At 59.2% G+C, this 27,880-nt stretch overlaps 1 protein-coding gene across 2 annotated transcripts in view; it reads right to left on the bottom strand.

Annotated features, from left to right (window-relative positions):
• Positions 1-7,987, bottom strand: part of NOL4L (nucleolar protein 4 like) — a 126,216-nt gene extending 118,229 nt beyond the window's left edge. For both annotated transcript variants that reach the window (XR_004917682.2, XM_036093264.2), the window contains exon 1: positions 7,635-7,987. Coding sequence is in view for 1 of the 2 variants with exons in the window: in XM_036093264.2 (XP_035949157.1) it covers positions 7,635-7,955 (321 nt within the window). In the remaining variant the exon portion in view is untranslated. The remainder of the gene's footprint in view (positions 1-7,634) is intronic.
• Positions 7,988-27,880: the final 19,893 nt, after the last annotated feature.

Here is a 27,880-nt window from a genome sequence, read left to right as displayed (position 1 = left end):
GATCCCGGAGCCCAGAACTCAAGTTCCTGGCCAGGGACTGGAGCGGGGGTGGGGACGGGGGGTAGAAGGGAGAAGGCCTCCAGCATGCTCATCCTACTACCTTTCTAACTGCTGGATGCCTACAGGCCTTGGCAGAGTCCCCAGCCTCACCCCTCCAGCACCCCTCTCTGACCTCCAGGACCTGGCACCCAACACCAGGAAGGGATTCAGAAGCAGGAGGGACCAAAATGGCATTCCCGTGTAATAACTAGGGAAACTGAGGCTCGGAGCAGGGCAGGAGCCAAGCAGGGCAGAGAGACTCTGAGCTTTCAAGTCCCCAGCGCTGGAGGCTCATGCCACACCTACGCCCCTCATCAAGACCCTTCTGGTGTTCTGTGCAATTCAGTACAACACTAACCAGCCCCTAATGCCACTGGAGACACAGAAATGACTCCGACACAATCTCTAGGGAACTAATAGTTACCGCCCACCAACTATGTGATGGGGACTTGGCTGCGTGCTTTCTCTCCACGGGCCCATTTAATATCCACCACGACTTTCATCGCCATCCCCATTCTCCAGATCAGGAAACTGAGGTTCAGTGAGACCACACAGCAGCTAACATTTCCTAGGACTTGCACGTTCTTCAGACTCTACATTGCTAAATGCATTAATCTTCATACCAGTGCTATGAAGGAGACAGAATGATCAGCTCCACTTTACAGATGAGCCAACTAAGGTCAAATTGGTGAAAGGGCAGAGCTGGTATTTGAACCCAGGGCCCTGTGGCTTGAAACCCCACACCCCTCCTCTCCCCTGTATGTCAGGGTGGGCCAGGGGCAGGAAGTGGCCTCAGGAGTCCTCGTTCTAATAAGCTGCCCACCGTGGTGGGCCCTCACTCAGCTCTCTTCTACTCCCCCTCCTGTTTAGGGGCCCAGTTAGCAGACAGATACAAGTTAGCAGGCAGAACCCCGCATATGAAGCGGAGCTTTTCCAGTTTGCCAAGCCTCCTGGTGGTGGGGCTTTCAAGCCCATTTTCCAGATGAGGAAATCGAGACCCAGAGAGGTCAGGCAGGATACTTGCCCGAGGTCACATGGCAAGGAAGTGGTTGAGTTGGGATCCATCAGCCTTGACCCCCTCACTTCAAGTTCAGAGCCCTCTCTCCCAGAAGGGCACACCACCCCGCTCCATGGTGCTTGGCCTTGGGCTCAGTAAGTGCCCGTGTAGGGCAGGGAGTGGCGGAGGAGGAGGAGGAAGGCTGGAAACAAGGAGGTGCCTTGGCCCTTGTTATGGGGATGGGGACAGGGACCGGGACAAGGACACGGCACCACTTCTCATGTCCACTGCCTCCCTGACACTTTGCTTCGGCAGCTGCTGAGGCTCCGGGGGCAGCAGGGGCCAGGGCGGCAGCTCGGCTGTCTCTGTGATGATGAAGGACACCCCTGTCAGCCCTGCCCTGCCAGACTACTGGGGTTTCTTCAGGAGGATCTGGACCCTGAGTGCATGCACACACTCACATTCGTGGTCTGCCAATGCTCACGCCCCGGGTGCTTGCACATCGGCCAACACAGAAGCCTGCAGTCACACACATTCCCAGGCACGTAGTCTCCCCTCTACCTGGACACACGCACATGTGTGCGCTGCCCCGGGCACACGAGCATCCCCAGCCTGCACAGGGACAAGCACATGCACACTCACAGCCACAGTCACGCTGCTGCGCACACACAGACACACACAGAGCGTCCTCGTGCACACACATGCTCCATCTAGCCCATGAGCACACGCGCCTGTGCACAGTACTCAATCCATCCCACAATCTCTAAGATCTGGCTTCGAGAAGCCCAAGCTTGCCTGAGGCTGGGTCAGGCTCTGGACCTTTGTCCCTGGGCAGCCCTAGCCACAAGCTGCCCACCCCCCAGTCTTCCCAGCAGCATTTTTTTTTTTAAGATTTTATTTATTTATTTGACAGAGAGAGACATAGCGAGAGAGGGAACACAAGCAGGGGGAGTGGGAGAGGGAGAAGCAGGCCTCCCGCGGAGCAGGGAGCCCAATGCGGGGCTCGATCCCAGGACCCTGGGATCATGACCTGAGCCTAAGGCAGACGCTTAACGACTGAGCCACCCAGGCGCCCCCCCAGCAGCATTTTTAGGGTCCCGGATGGGCCTCCTGACTTTCAGACACCCAGGACAAGAAGGCAGTCTTTGGGGCCATGCCAGGTTTTATCCAAGGAAGAAGGAGGTGTGCTGTCCCCATGCCCAGTAGAAAGTGACCTAGGACCTGGAGTGGAGGCCCCGGGAAGGCAGAGCCTGATCCTCCAGCATCACCCAGGCTCCAAAACACAGCCCCTAGAGTGCCCGAGACCACATTCGCCCAAATCACCGAGGCTTAATTGACAAAATAGCCCACTTCTGCCACTCATGAGAAATCCAAATGGGGCCCGTGCCAGATGTCACTGTCAACCTTCTCCTCAAAAGTCCCCCGGGACCCAGGACAACGGAGGTCTCCTCCCTTCTTCTCACCCAGGACCCAGGACAACGGGGCCCTCTGCCCTTCTTCTCACCCTGTACCTGTCCTCGTGAGCCCCAGGTAAGTCCCCAGACACCTCACGCGGAGCCAATCCTGCCTCCAGCACCAGCCTGTGATTACAGACATCTTGAGCAGAGGGATTCTTGTAAACGAATTCAGATTAAGGTGTAACGGACTGAAAGCTTGTCACGAAGGACCTATGCTTTCCAAGGGATCGGGCCGCAAGACCCCTCAGACGGGGTCAGAATGGGGACGTGTACAAGCATCAGCCAAGCTCAGGGCCTGCCCCTGTCAGCAGCGAGGCCTAGTCCCGCACCTTGCTAAGCCTCAGTTTACTCATCTGGAGGGTAGCACAAATAGCAGCATTGACCTCTGGGGGATGGCGAGAATCTGACAAGTCGATGTGTGTCAGCCCCTCGGCACAGTGACAGGCACACGGTAGGTGACTCAGAAGCGGTCACTGTAGTGATAACTTGGAGAAAAGCAGGAAACATTGAGGAATTCAAGCGAAGATCACAGCATACATGACACCGGGCTAAGTCAGAGGCCCTTTCCCACCCGGACCAGTGGCCGCAGGTGCCAAAGGTTTACACAAAAGCTCTGGGGAGAAAGACCGAAGACTGAGAAAATGCTCTCCACTAAATGAACGTTGTCTGCAAACTGGGAAAAGACCACCATTAGTCAATTTGGCCAGCGGAACACCTGGGGTCCGGCTCGCAAAAGCCTAATGCTGACAGTGGGGTTTGGCAAGCTGGCGTTTCCCCTTGGGGAATGGGGCTCTAATGGGGGGATTCACAGCCTGTGATGGGCCCACGACGCCCACAGTGGAGCACAGAAATCTGCATTCCAGTCCTGGCTCCCTCCCAATGGGAAGCACCTCTCTCGAGGCCTCGGTCTTCCCATCCGGAAGATGGTAGAGTTGAGCTGAGAACATCTATCTCCAAGGAGGTCCTGGGAGTTGACAGATAGCCCGGGGCCCCGCCCCAGCCGTAACCTGTGGCCCTTGCAAGCCCTGGGGGAGGGGGACAGCCCCACTAGAAGAGACCAGAGGAAAAGGAAAGAGGTTGGTTCACTTTGTGGCCAATGCTGGAGCGGAATCAGAGGGTCTTGCCTCCAAGGGGTTTGCTTCCCCTGCTTGGCAGCACACAGAGGCCAGAGCAGGCCAAACACAAGAAATAATAAATCCGGGGGCACCTGGGTGGCTCAGTCGTTGGGCGTCTGCCTTCAGCTCAGGTCATGATCCCAGGGTCCTGGGATCGAGCCCCACATCGGGCTCCCTGCTCAGCGGGAAGCCTGCTTCTCCCTCTCCCACTCCCCCTGCTTGTGTTCCCTCTCTCGCTGTCTGTCTCTCTCTGTCAAATAAATAAAATCTTAAAAAAAAAAAAAAAAAGAAAGAAATAATAAATCCTAACCAGGCTTTGCCCAGTCAGGAGGCCCCGGCTGGCTCTTGTCATAAAAAGATCTTATCCCCATGAGCACCCCGTGCCGCGGGTGGAGGACTCCGCCCTCCTCCCCTCAGCCCTCAGCCCTCCGCCTCCACTTCTATTTCCTGTGACAACCTGCAAACTGAAGACCAACTTGCCTCTCCCCCACGCCCAGGCTCTGGCTCGACCCCCGCCCCGCCCCGCCCCCGCCCGGGCCCCAGCTGCAGGAGGCCCCAGCAGAGTGTAATTCCCCGCGCCCTCCTCTCTGCCCTGGGCCCGTCCGGACAGATTAAGCCTTTGTCACACACACCCAGAAAAGCTCAGGGCCAGATGGGACGGGACAAGTGGTGTCAGATCATCGACCCGCGGCCGGCCGGGACTAGGGAAGGGCCCGACCACAGCACCGCATATGGCTGTGGGAGGAGGCAAGGGGGCCCGGGGAGGGGGCAGCCAGAGAACAACATGGAAGAGAGATGACACACCATGGCCACCCTTAGGACCGCACACTGCGCCAGGGACCCTGGTTCAGCGGCTGGATGACCCAACGCCCACACCCCCTCTTCCCTGCAATCGGTTTTGCTGCCTGCCCGCCCTCCCTCGGTGGCTCAGGAGGGCTTCTTTATCACATCCTTAGCTAGGCCCGCCTCCCCCACCAGCTGGGTGCCCAGGGGCAGGCAGAGTCCCACCGGCCCCAACACCCCATACCCAACACCAGGCCTGTGGGTGCTAAACAAGTGCCTCGGACAAAGGTTTACGGCCCGATGACCTTCACGAAAACCCACCCAGGACAAAACTACAGGATGTCTCCCAACTGCCACCAGAGGCCATGGCAACTCTGTGTGTGTGTGTGTGTGTGTGTGTGTGTGTGTGTGTGTGTGTGTAGGCCATTGAAGGCAGGGGATGTCCTTTGCACCTTTCAAAGCCGGTCCCATTCAGCCCCTCCCAGGAAGAGGCCATGGCTGGCCCAGAATTCCCAGCAGGATTTGTTCCTCTTAGATCAGTGGAAAGAAAAATGGAAATATAAAAATAATTACTGAGCCCCAGGAAGGTGCTTGGAGATGGGGGTGGCAGGACTCGGGGCAGCTCCTGCGGCCAGCTCCAGTTGGCTGAGCGAGTGGCAGGTAAGTAACGGGCTCCCTGGGGACCCGGAGGCCAGGCAGGAAGGCACGGGGAGCTGGAGGGGTAGGCTGTCCAAGGAGGGCACGTCTGCTCTGTTGTGTTTGTCGTCCTCCTGGCAGCCTGGGCAGGGAGACCTGGGTCCCCTTTCTCTGCCTCCCAGGCAGGTGGTCCCTTGGGGAAGGCTTATTATTGGTCTGGGAGCCAGGGTGGAGGCTTGTGAGGCCCCTGATGCCAGGGATAGGTGAGGCAGGCCAGCATGGGCCTCACGAAGGATCTGAAGAGACTGGCTGGGCTGGGAGGACCTGGAGCCCAGGCCCAGCACCCAGTTTCCGCATGTGGCCTGGATGGGTGTGTGTGTGTGTGTGTGTGTGTGTGTGTGTGTGTGTACCAAGTGTATGCTCATGCTTGCTCTGCCTGACAGCAGTGTTGCTAAGAGGGTAGAGGGACTGACCCATGATGCCCACTCCCTAAGGGAGAGATGGACCCACACAGAGAACCAGTGAGCCAGCTGCCAAGTCTGAGGGTCACCTGCCTCCCAACTTCAGTAGTGGGTGGAGTGCGGGATCCTGCCTCCCGCTATGTGGAAGGTTGAACCAAGACTCTCAGCTCCCTGGGGAGGGATAACCAAGCTGGGGTAGGAGGTGCTAACTGGCCTGGGTGGCTGAGGGCACTGACCCAGGGGAGGGGGCACAAGACCCAGTCAACCACCTGGTGGGTCACTGACCTCAAAAAAAAAAAACCACACTTAGATTGGGGACACTAGCCCAAGATGGGGAGAACCCAAGGGGGTATGGAACTGTCAGGGTGGGGAAGACTGACCTAAGCTGGGGAGAGGCAATGGCCCTTAGTCCCCATAAGGGAAAGTGGGCACTGATTTGGGCTGGGGGAGGGGTCCCTGATTCGATCAGGGGAGGGGACAATGACCCAGACTCCCCGGGTTTGGGGGAGAGCACTGATTGGGGCTGGGGTGGGGGGGTCCCTGACTCGCGCGGGGTGGGTCACTGTTCCAGCCTCGCCCTCCGGGAATCCGGTCCCGGCGCACGCCTCGGCCCGGCCCCATGCTCCGGGTCCGGCCGGAGGCGGCAGCGGCGCAGATGGGCTGCTGGCGGCCGCAGCGGCAGCGGCGCGGTTATCAGCGCTCCTCGCAGATGGGCCGCCCGCCCTCCGCGCTCACGGCTCCCCACTCCCCGCGGCCTGCAGCCCCGTCCCCTGGGCGCGGGGGGGAGGCGCCTCCGGATCCGCTCCCTGGCTCCCGCCTCCCTCCCTCGCGGCCCCCTCACCCCGCGGGCCCCGGCCCGGGCGGCCGCCGGAGGGGGAGGGGGAGGGGACAAGTGCACTTTTCGTAACGACCGAATCAATTGTGTGTGAAGAGCCCGCTCCGGCCGGGGACGGGGCTGAGCGCGGGGCGGGCGGGCCGGACGGGGGAGGAGCACGGAGGGGGGAGCGGGGGAGCGAGGGAGGGAGGGAGGCCGGCGCGGGGCGGCCCCGCTCGCTCGCTCGGGCCGGGCGAGGCCGGGGAGGGAGCGAGGGGGGCAGGGAGGGAGGCCGGCCGGGCCGGGCCCGGCCGGGGGCTGAACGCACTAATGGAGGGTCTCCGCGACGGAAAGTTCAAAGCTCAGCAGCGCCCCGGGAGCAGCCGCCCCCCCCAGCCCCCACCCGCTGCAGAACAATGAGGTCCCGGCGGGGGAGCCGCGGGGCCCGCGCCGCACGCCCTCTCCAGGGCGCCCCGGGCCGGAGGGGACGCCCCCGCCCGGCCGCCCGCCTCCTCCCTCCCGGCGGCTGCGGTTCCCCGCCCCCTCCCCCACGCCACCCCGCCCGGACCGGGCCGGCCCCGGGGACGGGGGAGGGGAGGGGATGGATAGGTCAGGCCGCCCCCGTCCCGGGGAGGGGGGAGCTAGGGGCCCGGGGGGGCGGAGGGGGCGCCCCACCCACCCGCGCGAGGCTGCTCCTGCGCCAGGCTGCGGCTCGGGCCGCCCCTCCCCGGGCCAGCCCCGGGTGGGGTCGGGGAGACAGTGCCCGGGCGGGCCCCCTCCCCTGGCGCTGGGGAGCCGAGTGGACTCCCCGTCCCGTGGCTACCCCTGCCCCCCCTCCCGCGGCACCACCCTCCACACACACATACACACACACACACACACATACACACACACACACACACACACACACACACACACACACACACACCGCCCAGCCGGCCCGGGGGCGGGAGCGCGAGGCGCCCGGGACAGGCAGCCCCGGGGCGGGCGGGGGGGGGGGGGAGGCTCGGGCTTCGGAGCAGCCGCCTGCTGGCTGGGGGAGGGGACGGGAGGACGGAACATGCTGGGGTGAGCTGCCCGGGACAGCCCGCCCGGCACGGCCACGGCCCGGGCAGCGGCGCAGAGGGGGGCAGGGACGCCCCGAACCCGGAGCGCTGCCTGGGCGGGCCGGGGCGGGCGGGTGAGCAGGGACGCGTGCGCCTCGGGCGGGCCAGACCCATGGACAACCTCAGGGACACACGTTTGGACACACATCCACACCCCCACACCCCGCCCCCGCCCGCCCCGAGCCCCGCGGCGGGACCGGCCCGCGGCCGCCGCGCGCGCACTCACCGAGCCCGTCTTGACCGGCACATACACCACTTGGCCCATCTTGGGTTCCCGGCCGCTGCCCAGGCGGAAGCCCTTGGAGCGCACCCAGAACTGGAACTTGCCTTTCTCGCCGGCCGCCGGGCCGCTGCCTGCGCCGGTCCCGCCGCCGCCCTGCAGGACCTCGGCGATCCGCTGGTATTTGCTGCGTGTCACCGTCTTGGTTTTGGCCGAGTCGCCGTAGGTGCGCAGGCACCAGTCCCGGAACTGGCGGCCCAGCTCCGAGTCCCCGGGGCTGCGCTCGCGCTCCCAGCCCCCGCGCAGCAGCAGCGTCGGCTTCGGCATCCTCCCGCCGCGCCCGGCGCCCTCGGGGGCGGGCCGGCCGCCGGGCCGCCCGGTGCCGGGACTGGGCTGGGCTGGGCCGGGCCGGGGCGCGCCGCGGCCCGGGCTGTCCCGCGGTGTGGCTCCGGCGCGGCTGCTTGATGGGCACGGGCGGCGGCCGGACGCGCGGGGCTGCGGCGCGCTCTGTCCTGCTCGGGCGGCGGCAGCGGCGGCGTTGGCGGCGGCGGCTCCGGCTCGCCTCCTGCTCCGCCTCCTCCTCCCCCCCGGCCGGGATGCGGGAGCGATGGAGGCAGCTCCGGGCCCGGAGGTGCAGAGGGGGCGGGCCGCCCCACGGGCGGCCGGGGGAGGCGGGAGGCGGGGAGCGGCTCCGGGCGCGGGGAGCGAGACCGAGCCTGGGCGCGGGCGGCGGCGGCGGCGGCGGCTGTCAGCTCGCGCGGCTCATCCTGCTCCTGCTCTGGCTCCCGCTGCCGCTGCTCTTCCTCCTCCTCCTCCTCCCGCGCCCGCCTCCACCACGCCGCGGGATCCCACCTGTTAGAGCGTCGCAGCCTTCGCCGCCGTCCCCCCCGCTCCCTCCCGCGCCCGCCCGCGGGGCCCAGACCCCGCCCCGGCCCGGCCCCTGGGGGCGCGGGGGCCGCCGCGCCCGCAGCCGCCGAGAGGGCAGGAGCCGCAGGCGCGCAGTGCCCAGCCCAGGGACCGAGTTCCCTCCGGCCGGGGCCTGGCCCCGAGCCTCGCAGGCCGCGCTCCGCCCGGACCCGGCGGTCTCGCAGGGAGTAGGGCGCAGACCCCGCCCGGCCACACGCGTTCCGGCCTCCCCGGGCGGCCCCGCCCGATTTTAGCCCGGCGCGGGCGGCACAGGGCAGGCGCCCTTCCCTCCCTCCTGCAACTGGCCTGATTTCTCCGGTGCGAGCCCAGCGCCAGAAGAGCAGTGTTCCCCCGGGGAACCCCAAACCGCCGCCTTTCGGGGGCCCAAACTTCCTTCCCTCTCCCCTCACCCCGAATTCCCCGAAGTTTGGCCGGCCTTACTTCTGCCGGCCCCACTGCTCTGGGACAGCCCCAGGCCCCAGGGAAGTTGTCAACATTGGCCCGTGGCCTCACTCAGGCCAACCCCACCAAGGCTTCAGGCCACACGCAACACACCCACAAATTCATCCCAAGACACCCTGCCTTCACGGGTGCACCAAGACCTGGAATCTCTTGCTGAGTAAACTGAGGTGGCCCCCTATCCCCTTCCTCTCTGGGCAGGACTGACCTTGGGGAGAGCTGGCCCCCTCCCCTTTAATGCAATCAGGAACATAAATAAAGGCACAGGCCAATTCTCCGGACTTTCTGCCCTCCTTTCCTAACCGGTCGTGAGGAATTACTTGGCCTCTCTCCTTAGTGTTCCCTGAGGCCCACTCCCGTGTTCCCAGGCCACTCCTGCCGGCAAGTTCCCACTCAAACCGGAGGCCCAGATTTTGACCAGTGCAGGGCCATTTACTGTCTAGGAACCAGTGGTTACCCTGTCCCAAGGTCCCCCACCCTGGAACCTACAGTATGCCATGTCCTGGCATCTCAGAGGCAGAGGGGATTGGCCCATTTTGCAGATGAAGCCCTGGGGCCTGAAGAGGTCGCCTGACCTGCTCAAGGTCATGCAGGGAGGACAGGACGGTTTCAGCCCAGGGCTGTCTGTCTCCTGCTACCACATCACACAGGAAGTCTCTCCTTGCCATCCCACTGGGAGGAATCCCCACACTGTATGTGCCTGCCTCACTTATCCCAGTAGACAGGCAGTTCCAGATGCTCAGGGCCCATGTCTGACTCATCCCTACAAGCCCAGGCCCTAGCACAGTACCAGGCACACAGTAGGTGCCAATAAATGCTGAAAGAACCAAAGAGGTCTTCCAAGTCCCAACCTCGCTCTGCATTTCACATAGAAGATTTATTTTTAGATAATTTACATTTCCATGTTACTTTATATACACCAACAACTCCATAGTCATTTTTCCTCTTCATCTTCCCAAAAGCTCTTTTTGGTTCCAGGCTGGCATGCCCATTTTTCAGAGATGACCACTGGGGCTTAGAGCGGGGGAAGGCACTGCCTAAAGGCCACCCAGCCCCAGAGGTGCGGGGCTTCTGCATGATTTGGAAGCCTATGCCCTTGACTTTTCCAATATATCCCTTGACACTTACCCCACAGCTGACTTCCTTCCCGAGAGGAAGAGCGCCCTCGCCCAGGAACGCTTTGCTGACCACTCTCAGCAAAGGTGCCGTGGTGCCTAGGTGGTGGGGCCCCCATTTGAGCCTGGGTCTCTCTCTTCAGTTCCAAGACCCACTTCAGTAACCACTAAGCCAGACCACCCATCCATGCAATCTGGGTCTTTGCCTGCCTTTCAGAATCTAGAAACCTGGTTACCAGTCTTGGGCTGAGTTCTAGTGTGGCAGAAGGTATTAGCACAGTGAAAAGAACATAGGCTTCCTGTAGAGTCCAACAGATTTGGGCTGGAATCCTGACCGCTATTTGCCACGGGCATTCTTCACGCCCACTGGGCCCAGTTGGCTGCTCCCCAACGGAGTAAACCCATCAATCCGCCCTTCACTGAACCCCAACTTCATCTTCTATTTAATGGAGAGGGTGTCGTGGACGTCAAGTTCAACGGAATAATATACATGAAAGTGCCTGGCATATAATAGGTGCCCAATAAATGCCATTTTCTCCTTCACAGAGGCTGCAAAGTGTTCAAGGAGGAAAATGGGCATTGTTGATACTTATTCTGTTTCATTCATTCAACAAACATTTCTTGAGCAGCCATTATGCACCAGGTGCTGGGGATATAGCTCTGGGATCCCGAAGGTCCTTGCCTTTGTGGAGCTCACTAATGGGTGGGGAAGATGGCCGTGGAATATATCAGCCATCAATAATTACAGCTTGTGGGAGGAGGGGCACCTGGCTGGCTCAGTCTGTAGAGCATGCCACTTGGGGTTGTGAGTTCAAGCCCCACATTGGGGTAGAGATTACTTTAAAAAAATTGAAAAATAAAATCTTAAAAAAGAATAATAATTACACCTTGGGGAAAGGGCCCTGATGGAAAAAGAGAGCTGTGAGAGCAAATGGACACAAGGGACTGCTCTTCTCTGGGCGCCGGGAGCATGACCGAGCCTGGGGGGATCAGGGAAGACCCCTCTGAGGTGGCATATTTGAACAGTGAGTTAAATGACAAGGAGCCATCTACGCTACATTCTGAGGGAAGAGCATGCCAGGCAGAGGGAACAACATGTGCAAAGGCCCTGAGGTGGGAAAGAGATTGGCATTTTCCAGAAGCTGAAAGAAGGCCAGTGTGGCCAGAATGAAGTGAGTGAGGAGGGGTTAGAAGGCAGGAGACTGTAGGAATAACTTCGAATCGCATCCTAAGTGTGATGCAAAGCCACTGGTGAGTAGTAAAGAGGGGAGAGACTGAGGAGTAGAGAGGAAGTGAGGGGTGGAGGCCCTGGGGTCTGGGGTCAAGGGCCGTGGAGGTCAGAGGCCTTGCTTTCTCCTCCCGTATGTCAGCTCACTCTATACTAGGCCCATCTCAGTCTTGTGCCCCAAAAAGTACCGGGCAAAAAGTGGAGGTGGCTGAGCAGAATGAGAGAGGCCTACTGCAGCCCAAACCCACTTCTGCCAAAACAGATCCCTGGACCTCTAGCCTATTCGTATCAGCGGCGTCCTTTAGCAGGGGGTCCTGCCCCAGAGCATGCTGGGTGGGAGGTGAGTTTCTAACGTCCAGCTTGGGGAGGGGGGCAGTCATTGTCCTAGGGGGCAACTGCTCCTCTTTTCTTCCCATCCCAGCCACCTGCTGAAAGGACAAAGTAGACTGTCCCATTAATTAAGGTCAGTAGAGCCCTCGGATTTTTTCCTCTACCCTCAGTCCAGATGTCCAAGGGAGGCTGGAATTGAAGCATAGGGAACTCAGGCCCCCAGGGCTCGCGTCCACTTGGGATGCTGACAGGAATGTCCTGGGTCACAAGAGGTTACCAATGCAGGGTCTGCTGAGAGTATCCAATACAAACTCTGCCTTTTACAGATGGGTAAACTGAGTCCCGCAGAGGGGAAGAGGCTCGGGGCCACAGGCAGAGCCTTTACCTGATTTGGCTCACATCACCCATTTTTCACTGAGCTCTGATGCTGGGCCCAGGGGAGTGGGAATGCCTACACCTCAGAGGTGAGGTGGCCCTACCCCAGCCTGGGGTGGGCCGTGGTGACCCAGGCCCCACTGAGGCCTGTCCACCAAAGACTGGGGGGAACAGGAAGGCCCCGGAGCCTTGGGAAGAGGTGGCTGCCACTGCCGGGAGCTGGTGCCCCTTCCGCCAAGAGCTCGGGCAGTCATTGTCCCCTCCCACTCCAAAGCACCTCCCCATCCCCCTGCAGTTGGCCTGCGCGCACCCCCCACCCCCGCCCCGCCCCAGGTCCACCTGTCCCAGAACGGCTTCCTGATCCGTCCGTTTGGCTCAGGGGCTCCCATGGTTGCTCACAGACTCCTGGGGTCTCCCCATCCTCGCTCTCACCACTGCAGTCTCACGTTTGCCTGGTTACCTGTACCTACCAGGGCCCAGCACAGGAGCTGAGGTTTAGCAATTATTGAATAAATGAATAAATTTTTTTAAAAGTGAGGGAATGAATGAAAGAATAAATGGGCTGGTTCTAAAAATGCACAGCTCAGATGGAGGTCGACGGCATTTTCCACCACCCTCCTCGCCACACCCTTGCCGACCAGTCCCAGCCTTCCGTGTGGTGCTCGGGCAGGCTCTGCCGAGGGTGCCTGACGCGGGTTCCTTGCTCCAAGCCTCGGTTTGCAACGCTGGTGAAGTGGGGACAGTAAGGATCCCTAACTCACAGGGCTACCGTGAGACTAAGCACTCAATAAACGGTAGCTCTTATGATGACCGTGTCTGTCGACCCCGTGTTGGGACGTTCCGTTGTGAGTGTCCTCTGTGTGCGTCGGTCGCCACGCCTGGTGCGGGGAACACAGCAATGAACGAGACTGACCTGGACCCAGCCCTCATGAAGCTCAGGGAATAGCTGACGTTTCAAAGACAATGACAGATGGGTTGAGAATTAGAAAACAAAAAGGTACCACGGGAACACGGGGCAGGGAGACTCGGATGAGCATCGCTGAGAAGCCCTACCCAAGGGCTCCGAGGACAGAGGCGCTCAGGGCAAAGAGCAGAGGAAGCAGAATAACGTCTCCAGGCCCACAACGGCCCATGCCATGGTGCCCGTGGAACCACAGTCCACTGGGAAAGCGTTCTGCCTGCCTCACAGAGCTTGAAAAGCTTTTGAGTCCAGCATCTCCCTTCTCCAGAAACGAAAGCATCAAGAGACAAGGAATTTCTTTCAAATGTCACCTCCCCAGAGGAGCCCTCCTTGACCGCCCTTTTCAATATACCACCCCCCCGCCTCAGTGATTCTATCCTCTTGCCCTGCTCTGTTCATCTCCAAAGACCCAGCACCACCTTGCAGTCTAGGGATTTGTTTCCTTGTTTCTGTTCATCTCATGCACGGGGATGCATGTTCTCAAAGGGCAGGGATTGTCTCTCGACGGCAGTATCTCCAAGTCCTCAGAATGGCCTCGCACATAGTAGGTGTTCCATGCGTCACTGTTGAATAAATGACTGAGGAAACCCCAAGTGTGTGTGTGTGTGTGTGTGTGTGTGTGTGAATGTGTGTGTGTATTATAACTAAAATTGCAATGAGATCCAAGAAGATTTATGTCGAATTAGAAAGGAAGGAGGCTTGTCTTTCTGTTATTAACTTTGTCTATTGCTAGTCACTTCCCTCCATCAAGCCTCAGCTTCCCCACGTGTAAACGGAGGCGGTACCTACTTTGCAGAATCACCGTGAGGCGTCAATCAAATGTAGTGCGGAGTGCCCAGATGGGGCCTGGCACACAGTAGGTACAATTTTATTATTCTGATGGTGCCCTTGGTGGGAGAGGCTCATGGAGGGGACCCCCTGGGCCCGAGCCTTCCTGCATACACAGAGGAAGCTGACACTGGATCTGTCCCGTCACTTGAACTTGCCAGTAATTTATTGATGCTGGATGCTGGCACCTAGCAGCTCACCGGGTCAGCCTCGGGAGCAGGTGTGGGGCCCACGGGACCTACCCCCAGCCTCACGCCGGCGGGGCGGGGTGGGGAGAACGGATCCGCGTGGCCCAGGAAAACTGATAGGTCAGCGCTTACAAATCCTCTGCTGTGTGCCAGGCACGGAGGGACTGCGAAAAAATCCAGGTGTGGTCCCTACCTGGCCTGAGCTCATAGAGGGTGAGACGGACATAATTTCTAATTTGAATAACAACAAAAACAGTGGTGGGAACTGCATGAGAGCCCATATGCCAGGAGCTTCTTACCTATAACCACATCGAAGCCTCATATGAGGCCTTGTTCATATTTTATATTTGTCATCAAGGAGAGGTCAAATGATGTGCTCAAGGTCACACAGATAGTGAGTGCCACAGGGAGAATTTGAACCCAGATCTGACCAGCTCCAAGGCCCAGGTACATGAGATTGCTACTCTGCCCCCACCAGGCAGGCTGGGTTAAGGTGTGTGTAAAAAACAAACTAACTAACAACTAACTAATAACTAACTAACTGACTAAAGGGCTCTGGGAGTTCAAAAGTAAGAAGTGAGTAGAGGCTCATTCCACTGAAGGCCTCCTAGAGGCTGAGGCCTCTAGCTGGCTTTCAGAGGATGGGTGGGAATAGCAAACAGGAAGTGTGAGTCAGAGCACGGAGACATCCCGAGCAAAGGCTTGAAGGTAGAAAGGGAATGGTGTGTTTGGAGTGTGGTGGGCATGGCCACCTGGGTGAGCGTAGGTGCCCTGTAAGGGGGCAACAGGCATGCTGGGGCCTTGAATGCCTGGCCAGGCTTTTGACCTCATGGAAGGACCATGGGGAGCCATGCGAGGTTATTGAGCAATGAAGGCACTGTTTCCCCCTGACCTGGGTATTCGAAGAGGCTGGCCGGTTAGGTCAGAGGGGGCCTGGCATATAAGCACCTCTGACGTCAGGTCCAGCTTCACCTCCCTCCACCCCCCTTTCATCAGCCCTCGGGGCTCGGCGTGCTCACCGGCTCCAGAACACATCCTGCTCACTCTCACTTCCGTGTCTTCGTTCTCACAGATCCTTCCGCCTGGCGTGCCCACTCGGTCCCCCGCAGTCCTACTCACTGTGCCAACCTCCCTTCCAGGCTCCTTCCTCCATGAAGCCCACCCTGACACCCCCCCCCGGCCCTCAGGTGCATGCCAGGGCGAGGCCAGGACCCGTCCTCCAGTCAAAGCTGCAGTGCTCACCATCCACCGTGGTCAGCTGTCACCTTCACCTGCCGAGCAACATCCTTCTCCCCGGTCATCTGAAGTTCCTTTGAGAAACTGTCCCTTCCCCATATTTGGAGCACGTAGCTGGAGCATGACTGACCTGAACACTGGCCATCGAAGACATCCCATCCCCTAGACCAAAGTGACTGTGGCCAGATTTCCAACAGCACTACTTGAGCCCCTGGATTCAGTCATGCTTGAAGGCCCTTTTCATTTTCATCTTGGTCTCTTTGTGCTGGATTTCTTGCAAACCACAGATCCTCGTCAGATGGACCATCTGTTCAATGCAGTGTGGGTCTCCTCTGGTCTGGCCCAGACAGCAGTAGCAGCCTCCTCACTGGACTCCTGGCCTATAGATTTCCCCTCCACCCCAACCCAAAGGGTCTCTTCTCTCAATTATGACCTCTATTATGCCCCAGAATGAACTCCTTGGCTTAGCATTCAAGGCCTTTCACTGTCTTGTTCCAGCACCCCCCCACCACCCCCACCCCCCGGCTCTGCCAGACACACTGAAGTCTCCATCCCCTGCAATAACAAACTCTTAACACGACTGACTCGTATATTCTGTTCCCACCCCTGGGGCTGCCCTTCCTCTCTAATTCTCTTCTGGAGAACTCCTACTCATCCTTTAAAACCCTATTTGACTGTTCACTTCTCTGCCATACTTCCCTTGCCCCTCAGGCAGGGTGAGAGGTCTCTTCCCCCGGCACCTCAAGCTCCCCGGCTGGGCTCCTTCAGAGCAATGACCATACGGTGTGGTCATTATCTTTGACCTGGCTACCTTCTCTCCAGAGAAGGAGCTCCTCAAAGACAGGATCGTGTCTTGTCCATTTATCTCCCAAAGGGCCCGTTAACAGTTGTCAACTTACTGACTTACTGATAGGAGTTCAGCTCGAGGTCGTGAATCATTAGGTAACACTTTCCGCTGGTCAGCTCTTCCAGTTAAGCCACTGGCTGGGTTTTCTTTACTTCAGGACTTCTCAGAACCTTTAATGTGCTTGTGGGCACTGTGAACCTCTGTCCCAGCTTCGAATCATCTTACCCAATTGCCCCATTTCAGGAATGATGAGGGACAAGAGAGGGACAAGGACTCATCCAGGCAGCTGACAGCAGAACAGGGCCTGGGGTCCAGCTCTCCCCTCTGCACATTTGCTCCCGTACACCTCAGGCCCCCGCTCAGGACAGTCACCTCTGTAGCAAAATGTCAAGAGTGAGGGTCTCTGGAGCCAGACTGCCTGCCTTTGAGTGTTCTACCCCCTCTCACTAACCGTATGACCTTGGCCAAGTGACTTAGCCTCTCTGAGTTTCCATTTCCTCATTGGTATGGTGTTGACCATAGCAACACCTGCCTCATGGGGTAGCTGTGAGGGTTCCAGGGAAGTGGTCCACCTAGAAGCACTTAGCACAGTGGCGGGCACACACTAGGCCCTCAATACGTTGCCACCAGCGTCTCTATGACCTCAGCTTTCTCAGGAAGTACTGGGCACGCTGAGCACTGACATCTTGGGGGAGCTGCGGGTCTCTCTGGAGAAAGAGGCCAACTAGATGCTAGGTCCAGCCCGAGCTGACCTCCGCAGGGTTTGAATCCAGGTCTTAGCACCGGGCCTGCTCATCCAGATGTCCAACTCTTCGTCCTTCTGGATTTGAAAAAGACATTTTTGTTTAGAGGCATTTTCCCCCACTTCATATTGGCTCCACAAATTGGATTGTGTTGAGTGGTTTCTGACAAGCAAGTCGAACAGGCATGTGTGTGGAGGAAACGTAAGGCCACCTCTGGCCACGGGGGTGGATCCGAGGCCTTGGGTTCTGCCGGTTGCTGGCCGCGAGCTCAGTTCCCCGACAGCTGCATCCTGGGGAGAGCGTGTGTCTTTGGGGTGATCCAGAAGGACTTCTTCCCCAGGGAATTCTTTCCAGAGGTTTCCCAGAACCTTCCCTTAGAGGGAAGGCCCTAATGGCAAGTGGCCTGGCTACTTCCTCCACCCTACCAAGCAAAGGAGTTTCATGGGTTCAGATTCATGGGGGCGGGGGGTGGGGGGAGAGTCTGCCTCTGAGTCTCCTGCCCCCGGCTCCGTCCCCTCCACAATAATAGTCAAGGACCATGAGGTGGATCACAGTGCTTCTCCACATCTTCAGGCATCCAGACAAAGGGAGGCTGATGTAGTAAAGCAGGAGAGATTTCAGTTAGACAACGGGAAGGACTTCCTCCTGCCAGATAGCTCAAACCTGGGCTGTGTATGACCTTGGAAAGAATATTCAACTAGGAGTCAAGACAGCTTTGGCTGATGATTACTGTGGGACTTTAGGTCAGTGCCTCATTTTCTCCTCTTGGTTTGCTCATCTACAAGATGGGGATTATAATTTCTATTCATTACAGAGGATTTCAAATGAAGACAGTGAGATGAAGCCTTGAGGCCAGTGGCAGGAGGCTGGATCAAATGACCTCCTAGGTTCCTTCTCCTTTCTTGTTTGGAAGGGATTCCCAGGGCTATGGCCCTGGCTTAAGGCCCAGGGACCCACAGTGAAGTGTGAATGGGTGTATGTGTGTGTGTGTGTGTGTTACACAGTAGGTGCTAAGTTAACAATTTATTTTTTCCCCCTTCTCTTGGGCCACTCACCAGATGCAGAAAGAGCCATAGGCAGATGTTAGAAAGCCCGGATTCTAACCCTGGTCTGCCCCCTGCTTGCTTTGACCTTGGCCATGTCCCTTACCCAACTGAATCTCAGTTTTCCCATCTGTATCATGAGGAGTTTGGATGGTTTCCAAGATCACTTCTCTCCTGAAACTGGGAAACCCGTGACTGACCCAGGGAGGTCTGACCCCTGCTCTCCCACCTTCCCCACCAGCCATCACTGCAAGTTCCAGATACATGGATCTTCCTTTGCTTCCTTGAATTTGCCAGGGCCTTGGGAATGGGCTCAGGCCCCTCTCACAAGCCATGTGACCCTGGACGTGTCACTCCCTCCCACCCCAGGGCCTTTGCCCAAACCCTTCCCCTCTTGCCATGAGTTCACCTGATGGATTCCAACTCATCCTTAGAGCGGCCAGCCTGGGTGGAGTCCTAGAGGGAGGCCCTGGGATGGGTGGGCTTCGCAAGCCAAGGAGAACCTGGGCAGTGGGTGCCAGGGGAACGCACAGCTAGAGCCCCCATCTCCCCTGGGGCGGGATCCTGGGGGTACCCGACTTGGTAATCACACCATTTGCCTAGTGCCTCCTGGGTAAGCTCTGTCGAATGGGTGGTGTGCCAGGCACTCTGCTGTCGCCGGACCTCTCGGCAATCAGGAGCACCACTCTGCAGGTGAGGCTCTGAGTGCGGAAGGTCTTGCCCCAGGCCGCACAGGTCTGTCTGAAACGTTCCTCTCCTCCAGGGACGGGATCCCGGGGACCGTGTGTCCCTCCTCCAGCAGCCAGCACCTGTGGCAGACCCTGGAAGGCAGGTGAGACCGAGGGGAATGGAGAACATGAAGCATCTTGCCCAGGATCTCACCAGGCAGAAACAAAGCAAAGAAGGGTAGCTTCTCTGTGGCTCCCAAAGCTCCAAAGTGTGGAAGCTTAAGGACCCTCATTAGGGCTCATGGACTCCAAGCTACCCCTTTTACAGATGGAGAAACTGAGGCCCAGAAAAAGGATGAGCCACATCCAGGGCCACCAGGCGGGTGAGGCACAGACCAGAACCCAGCAGGGCAAGTACAAAGGCCCTGAGGCTGGCACAAAATATGAACTAAGGCCAATGGGCTGAAGGGAGATGAAGCTGGAGAGGGGGGCTCGGGCCAGACCAGGCAAGGAGTTTGGGCTCTAGGCCACAGCAATGGGAAGTGATTGGACCGGAAAGGTCTATCTAGCACTGGGCCTGCAGGAGGGCAGGAGGGGCTTAGGGAGGCCTGGGAGACGACCCGGACACTGCTGCTGTCCCCCAGCCTCCGGACCTACTTGCCCACCTGCCGACTCCACATCACCACTCCAAGCCTGAGCTCCCGATTTCCACTCCCAAATCGGTCCTTCCCACTGCCTCCCCTTCTCAGGAAACACCAACTCCATTCTTCCCATTGCTCAGCCAGAAAGCCTGGAGTCACCCTCACCCTCCACCTTCCTGTCTCTCGCCCTGCCACCCAACGCATCAGCAAACGTCTTCGGCTCACCTTCGAAATATAACCAGAATCTGACCACTTCTCCCTGCCCTGCTGCCACAGACCCTGCCCCAGGGCATGGGTGATGGCAGCACCCATCTCTCCCTGCCCCCACCCTGGCCCACAGTGTACCCTCCGAAAGACACCTGGAGGGAAACCGTCCCTCCCCAGCTCCGAGGCCTCTTGTGGCTCCCCGCCTCCCTCCAAGTGAAGTCCTGACCTTGGCCCTTGAGGCCTTCATGCCCCGGCCTCCCTGTGCCTGTCCGGCCCTGTGGTCCCCAGTGCATTCCCCTCTCTCCTCCTGGCCGAGTCGGTGTTCGTGCCCCATGGCATTTGCCCGTGCTGCCCCTTTCCCGGGGCTCTGCAGGGCCGGCTCCATCACCCCCTCTGGGTCATCCGGTGTCACCTTCTCAGGCTCCCGTGACCACCACCCTAGTTAAAAATGACAATCCCTTCTCCCCCCACTCACACATCCCTTTCTCAGCTTCGTTTTCTCCGTAATTCACCTCACTTTCTAAGACACTATTTACTTGGCCCATCCTATGGCTCGTTCTCCGCCCCCTCGACCACCTCACCCCACATCAGGGCTTCAGCTTCCCCAGGGCAAGAGTCTTGGAATCACCGGGGCCAAGAGCGGTGTCCGGGCCACAGTGGTTAAATTCGTGTGGTTCTAACAAGGTGGGAGGCCGCCTTAATCTCCTCTCACGGGAGGAGGGGACAGAGGCTCAGGGAGGACGAGGTCTGCCTGAGGTCACGGGGCCAGGACACTGTGGGGCTGGGACCTGGACCCCGGTGGTGGCTCGGACTGGGAGCAGGCTGGAAGCAGAGGCTGTGGCAGGGGGGAGTGGCTCCTGCCAGCCCCTGTGGCCAGCCCTCCCCAAGGAGCCACGGCGCCCGGCAGGGAGAGGGCTCCAGGGCGGTGGTGTAAGAGGGGCAATTGGGAAAGGCCCAGGGGCACCAGGTCCATTCTACAGTTGCCCAGTCCTCAGAGCCTGAACGGCCATGAGTGAGAAAGGAAGTCAGCAGGATCCAAAATAGGTCTGTGTTTTGGGAAGTGAAACTGGGTGCTGGGGACACGGCCAGGGGAAGACCTGGGCCTCCTGGGTTGAGGCTGTCAGGGTAGGGAGTCTTCTCCTGCCTCCTCAGCCCAGGAAGGGGGGGTCTCGTGGATGGGCTCAGGCCCCTCTCACAAGCATGTGCCCCTGGACCTGTTATGTCAGCTCTTTGACACTCACTCTTCTCATCTCTGAAATGGGACTAAGGTATTGGGGACCGGAAAGGTACAGTAAGACCATGTCCTGAAGCCCGAGGCTGTTGTTCCAAAGATGGTAATAGTTACTGTTGGTATTCCAGATCCATCTCAGTGCCTCCTCCTCCAGGAAGCCTCCCCAGACCCTTAGATCAGAATGACTCTCTCCTTCTCTTTAACGTCTGTGTTTCTGTTCAAATGTGTCTTTTCCACCAGAGGAGGCAAGGACCCCATATGAGTCCTCTTAGTGTCCCCAGTGCCCAGTACAAGGCCTGACATGTGGGAGATGCTGCAGCCTGGGACTGGATGGGGGGACGAGGGCGGAGGCTTGTGTACGCCCTTGAGGGTCTGATGTCTGCACCCTGAGAGCCAGCGCCTCGGGTGGCCTGGAGCTGTGGCAAGAGGAGGGCTCGGAGGGTAGGCGAGTCATGTTTCCTCTGAGGCTCAGTTTACTCATCCATAAAATGCGGACACTTGGAAAATAGGCCTCACAGCTTCTCTGTCCTGGATCAACGGAACACAGGCCAAGCGACATGCTACCCCACATACCTCAGGGTGTGCCTGGGGCGGGGCTGCCCGAACTGGGATCCTTCAGCCCCAGGTGGGCTTGCGTTCTGCTCGTTCCAGCCCCTGTCCTGCTCTGATGAGAAGCAGGCCTTCAAAGCTGAACAACTCCCCAGGGGTAGCTGGGGGCTTGCCACCTAATGAAATCAGGAAGCTTTAAAGAATGATGGAGTCAAGGAGCCCAGATGTCCATCAACAGATGAATGGATAAAGAAGATGTGGTGTATATATATACAATGGAATATTATGCAGCCATCAAAAAAAAAATGAAATCTTGCCTTTTGGGACGATGTGGATGGAACTAGAGGGTATTATGCTAAGCGAAATAAGTCAATCAGAGAAAGACAATTACCATATGATCTCACTGATATGTGGAATTTGAGAAACAAGGCAGAGGATCATTGGGGAAGAGAGAAAAAAATGAAACAAGATGAAACCAGAGAGGGAGACAAACCATAAGAGACTCCTAATCTCAGGAAACAGACTGAGGGTTGCTGGAGTGGAAGAGGATGGGAGGGATGGGGGAACTGGGTGATGGACATTGGGGAGGGTATGTGCTATGGTGAGTGCTGTGAATTGTGTAAGGCTGATGAATCACAGACCTGTACCCCCTTTATTATATGTTAATAAAAATTAATTAATTAAAAAAAAAGCATGATGGAGTCATCAGTCTGCAAGAACACGTACATCATCCAGGTTTTACAGGTAAAGCCCAGAGAGGTTACGCTACTTGTTCAAGATCACACAGCAAATTAGGGCAGAGCAGGTAGGTGCCCAGCCCTCCTGATTTTCAGTCCCAGGGCTCAGTCAGCACATCTTACAGTCACCACATCTCCACAAAGTGAGAGTCAGGCCACTCATCCTATAGATGAAGACTTCAGGCTTCCAGAAGCGAAAGGTCTTTCCCCCAGAGCCTCCACCCTTGGAGCTTCTTAAGGGCTCCCTGGGTCCCTTAGAGGCTGGGCCTTCAAACCCAGGGACTACCTCAGAGCTGAGGCTTCTCCAGGAAGGATCCCAAAGGGTCTGTGTGCCCCTGAGTTTCCCATCAGCCCTCTCGTGCTGCTGGGCTCCCCCATGAGCCAGCTGCTGGTGCACAGTTCTGGATGGAAGTCTCACTGTGCCTCCAGCCAGACAGCTCAGAATAACGAGAACAGACACACTACATGGCATTTATTGGGTGCTGTGCCCTATTCTAAGGGCTTTACCTACATCTACTCATTTGAGTCTCAATGACTCAGTGAGCTCAGCACCATGCCCCATTTTCTACATGGGAAAACTCATGCACATCCCAGGCTGAGCTCAACATCTTCTGAAAACCTGCTCCTCTCCCAGTTCCCAGCCCAGGGAGAAGCCCCCAGGCAACTGCGCTGGGTACCAGAGTCACTCCTGACAGCTCCAGCTGCCCCTCCCTCAACATCTGGTCAAATCCACCTCCTAACCGGGCCCCTAACCTGCTCTGTGAGCTGTGACTAATGACTGAACCTCTCTGGGCCTTATCTGTCAACCAGGATAACAGCCCCACCTATGAAGTGTATGGCAGAGTTGTGGAGATTCGCCATCACTCCTGGCTGTGTGACCTGGGCCTGGAGAACAAACCTCTCTGGGCTGCAGTTTCCACGTCTGTGAAATGGAAACGGTAGCATCGCTTGCTTCCCAGCGTCGGTGGGATGATTCAGGGACGTGGTCCCTCTGTATTCCCTGAGACATTGCTCCAGCAACTCTCCCCTCTTAGAACTCATCAGCATTTCCCTCTCTACCCACTCAACCCGAGCAACATACAGACTGCTGGGTTTTCTCTTGGAGCCCTCATCCCCTCCCCTGCTGTCCCATACTCTCTCCCACCCTGCACAGGAGCTCCTTGAAAGTGTGTCTTTCCTCGTGGCCCCCTCTCTTCCCTTGAGCCCGCTGCCCTCAGCCTTTCACCTCCCCTCCCAGGAGACCAAGGACCTGGGCATGGCTACACCAGGGCCATCTCTCAGCCCCCACTGCCCTGGACCCCCACCCCGGCGGCCTATGACACAGCTACCCTCCTTGAACACTTTCCTTGCTGGCTGTCAGAATGTTCTATTTGCCTCTACTTCCTTGGCTGCCCCTCCTCAGCTCTTTTCTGCTGCTTCTGCCATCTCACCCCCACCTCTCAGGGTGGGGGGCCCCGGGCCTGTTTCTTCTGTCTACCTTCCTCCCTGGCGACCCCGACCACCACGCCGAGACTGCCAACCTGGACACCTCCCTGGAGCCCCGCAGCTCCTCCCGCCTCTCTAGCTGACTTTGTTCCCATCTGATCTCCTGATATTTGCACACTGACCTGTTCCACCCGCAACCTTCTTCATCCTAGTGAATGGCAACTCCAGTCTTCCCACGGCCCACACCAAAACCCTGGCTGACATCCTGAACTCCTTCCTCCCTGACTCCGGCTCTGTGTGTGTGTGTGTGTGTGTGTGTGTGTGTGTGTGTGTGTGAGATCCCACATGGGCAGCACCAGCAGGTCCTGCTGGCTCCAACTTCTCGTTTCATCTCCGTTTCCAGAAGTCCTCGCCAGCCCCTCGCCTCCCCCTGGACCAGCCTCCATCCGGATCTCCCCCCTGCAGCCCCCCCCCCCCCCCCCCCCCCCCCCCGCCCCAGCCAGCCGCCTCCTGCCCTGCGGCCTGCAGTCTATTCTCCACGTGGCAGCCAGAGGGACCCTACTCCAAGGAGAGTCCCGCAGAGCCTCCGGAGCCGGGAGCTCGCCGGCCGCCGTGGTCCGCCCGCAGAGAAGCCCCAGTCCTTGTGAAGCCCTTCAGGCCCTGCAAGCTCTGCAGCCCTTGGGCTGTCTCCCTCCTCCTGCCCAGGGCCGCCCCACTCCTGCTGCACTGTGTTGGCTTCCTGGAACGTTCTCGCCCCAGCAGCATTCACGCAGGAATAAGTGTCCGCCTGGGGAGGCCTTCCCTGGGGCCTGATCCACAATTTCGACCTGCCACCTGCCCCTCTCTGTCTCCCCCCATTTTCTCTCTTTCCCCTTAGCGCTTACCACAGTCTCACACACCCTGCGTTTCACTTATTGTGTTTAGAGCTGGTCCCTCCCAGGAGGGCAGGGATTGGTCCTGGGCTCAGCCGCTCCTGCAGCCTCCCCTGGGCCTCTCCCCGCCCCAGGGCCTCCAGCAGGGCCTCCAGCAGGGCCTCCAGCAGGGCCTCCAGCAGGGCCTCGAGCAGGGCCTGGCCGGGGCTCTGATACGCCTGTGGAAGGAGCGAGCGGGAGGAGGGCTGTGTGAGAGCCTGAGTCTGCTGGGGATAAATGCGGCCCAGGCGTCCAGCCACGCTGGGCCTTCTGGAGGCCTTCCTGCTCCCCCAGGGCCCCTTCCGTGCTCCCCACCGTCTCCCTGCCTCCAGCCGTCCCCAGCCCCACTCAGATCCTCCATTCTCCTCGGCGGGAGGCCAGAGGGCTTTCCGAAGCCTGGATCTAATCACGTCATCCACCCACCTGAGCCTCCAACGGCTGCCCTCGGCCCTCAGGATAATGTCCCCATTCCCTGCCTGGCACGGGAGACCCCGGGAGACCAGCCCCGGCCACCGGCCTGCCTCTTCCCTCCCTGCCAGCGCTCGCCGCCTCCCTGTGCCCACAGGAGGGCTCTCCGCCGGCTCCCCCACCTCCCGGGCTCAGACGTGTGCTCCCTGTGTGCTCCCTGAGGCTGGGTGCGCAGCGCCCCGCGGGCAAGGAGCTCGGCAGCAGCCCGCCTCACCCAGCGGCCCGCTCAGGGCTTCCGTGAAGCCCCTCCTGTGTGCGGGGCTCCAGGAGCGGAGCATCGACGAGGACCCGCCTCCTCAGGGCCTCCGCCTTGACACCTTTCCCACAGATCGGCCAACTCTGCCTCGGCTTCTCCAGGTTCCTGCTCCTCGGCCGCCGTCTCTGTGAGGCCCCCGAGCACCCTCCCGCCACCGAATTCCCCACCCTCTCACCACTTCCTTTGTCTTCGTCTGTGTCCCCCACTAGAATGTGCCCTCCGGGAAGGGCAAGCAGGGACTGTCATCTGCTCTCTCCCCAGCACCTAGGACAGTGCCGGGCACAGAGGAACTAGGTGCTGAATGAAGGAGTACCATCTAGAAGGACTAGAACATCGGGCGCCAGAGAGATACAGAGTGATGGGGTGGCTCTGTTTTGGCTGGGGTGGTCCCGGAGGCCTCTCTGAGGAGGCAGCAAGAGCAGAGACTCAGGACGTGAAGACTGAGCCCGAGGAAGAATGTTCCAGGTGGAGGAAGCCGTCAATTGCAAAGGCCCTGAGACAGGCTGAGGTCGGGGTGTCACAAAACAGCAAGTGAGGCCAGAGCTGAGGGAGCCAGCGGAGAGTGGGCTGGGTGGGGGCCAGGGGAGAAGCCTTCCTACGCCCTTTCCAAGAGGGTCAGCCGAGGCTCAGGGAAGCTAAGTGACTGATCCAAGGCCACAAAACAAGGAAGTGGCAGAGGTGGGTCTGGACTCAGGCCTGCTGGGACATGGGGCCCCCGCCCCAGGTGGGTCTTCTCCCAGTCACTCTTGGGGCTCACCTGTGCTCTGCTCATTAATAGCTAACCCAGGTGGGGCCCTGTTGGGTGAGGAGCCAAGAGGTGTTAGCTCAGCCCTGCAGCCTCTGGGGCCAAGCCCAGTGAGTGAGTGACTGAACGAGAGGCCAGCCGGGGGGCGGCTGGAGCCATTGTCCCCTGCCCCCTTGAGAGGCCCAATTTGCTGGAGCTGAGGGTGACTGTCTAGGACAGGAGACATCACAGCCAAGGCCTTGAAACTGTGCAGAAGTCGGACCAGGTGGCCCCAGCTTGGAACCTTCCCAGGGCAGGTGGGCCCGCCAGGCATTATGGGACTGTCTCCGGCTAGGACCTCAACTTTTCCCCTCCTCTTGCCTCTGCACTTATGCCCTGATGGCTACTCGGGCTCTTGGGCTTCCTTGCTACTCCCAGACAGTGGAGGCCATGCTCGCTCACCCCCTTCCCCCCTCCCCCCCCCACACACAGGCTTTTGCCCTTGCTGGTCCCTCTGCCAGGGATTCTCTTCCCCCAGTGCTGTGTGGCTGGATCCGCTCAGCCTCGGGCCTCAGCTCAAGTGTCACCTCCTCAGAGGCCTTCCCTGACCCCCGGTCTAAAGCAGCTCAGCTCCCACCACCTCTTACTCTCCATCAGAGAGCACTTTGAGGTCAGCCTGTGCGTTGTTCCCTTCTATTGTCATTGTCCCCATCCTGACATCGGGGTGTGGACGCCCTGTGTATCTTGTTCCCTGGAGTCTCCTCAGGGCCTGCCATAGGGCCTGGTGCACAATCGATGATCAATAAATAGTTGTGGAATGAGAGTCTACCCCCCTCATTGTACAGAGGTAGCAATTGAGGTTCAGAGAAGTTGAGTCCCTTGCCCAAGGTCACACAGCGAACCAGAGGCAGAGCTAAAGCAGGAGCCCAGCCCCGCTCGCCTGACACTGTGTCCAGTGCTCAAGCACCCAAGGCTCAGCCAGGCCTGCCCCGGCCTTTCATATAGGACCTCTGTTCCTCCCCACTGTCTTTTGGTTCTGAGGAGTAGGGAGAAGTGAGTAGAAAGGATAGAAGGGAGCAAACAGGGAAGTGAGTGTCTAAGGTGAATGGGTCCTCAGGAGTCACCGAGTCCCACAGGATGGGGTCCAGTGGGGTTGAACATCTGACTAGGGCCTCTGGGCCCATAGTCCACTCTTGCCCTTGCCTGCCTGAGCTGGAAGGGGTTAAATTTTGTGCTGCCTCCTGGCTCACTGTGGACTGTGGCTGGGACAGAACATCTGTCTGTTGCTATGGTTGCCGTACATCTGAAGGGGATGGCTGGATAATTATGGCAAACGAGGCCGAGTGAGGGAGCAGGTGCCCAGAAGTGGTTCAGGACCCCTGCCCGCCCAGCACCGGGGCCGGCCGCAGACCCCTCGCCTGGCCCGTTCACCATCAGCCCTGTCCACCTCCCCAGGTAGAGGGGAGTCCGCCAGAGCCACTTGGCCTTTGCACAATGGATGGGCTAGGCCATGCGGCTTCCGGAGCCGTGGGACAGAGCAGGCACTCGCAACCTTGAGCACGGGAGCCCGGGGGCAGTGGGCCAGCTAGCATGAGTGCCGGGCTAGGATAATGCCCAATGCCTCTGTGGCCTGGGGAGAAACCCTGTCATCTGTCCCTGTCCCCGTGGGTCCCCTGGAGCCCAGGAAGCAGCGGGTGGAGACTGGTGCCTACGACCTGGCCTCTCTGCTCTGCCTGCTCACTGGGCACCACCGGGGTCCCACCGGCTTCCCTGAGCCTCAGTTGCCCATCTGCCTACGGAGGAGAGGAGCGCCTCCCCGGCAGAGCCGAAGGGGCTCTGTGTGGGACGGGGTCGGAGCAGAGGTGGCTCTGGGACAGGAAATGGGCGCCCCGCCCTGGCGCATCAGGTAGCTGGTGAACCTCGGCTGTGCTAGCTTCATCACCTGCAGAACATGGTCTCAGGCAAAGGCTGGAGGCTGCTCGGCAGTGACCAGTTGTGTGATTTGTCCTTGGAGCCACCCCCGGCCCTGATGAGCTGTGGGCAGGGCAGAAGGGCTTTTGCCAGGAAGGGCCACCCACCCCCTCCCTGACACCCCCCGCACCCTCCCCGGCCCGCCCAAGGCAGGGATCTCAGCTTCCTGAAGACTCAGCGCAGACCCAGGCCAGCAGCCCCCAGA

The sequence above is a fragment of the Halichoerus grypus genome, chromosome 10 (assembly GCF_964656455.1).
Source record: "Halichoerus grypus chromosome 10, mHalGry1.hap1.1, whole genome shotgun sequence".
Taxonomy (NCBI): Eukaryota; Metazoa; Chordata; class Mammalia; order Carnivora; family Phocidae; genus Halichoerus; species Halichoerus grypus.
Note: the sequence above shows the minus strand (reverse complement) of the source record. Positions and strands in the feature narration are given on the sequence as shown.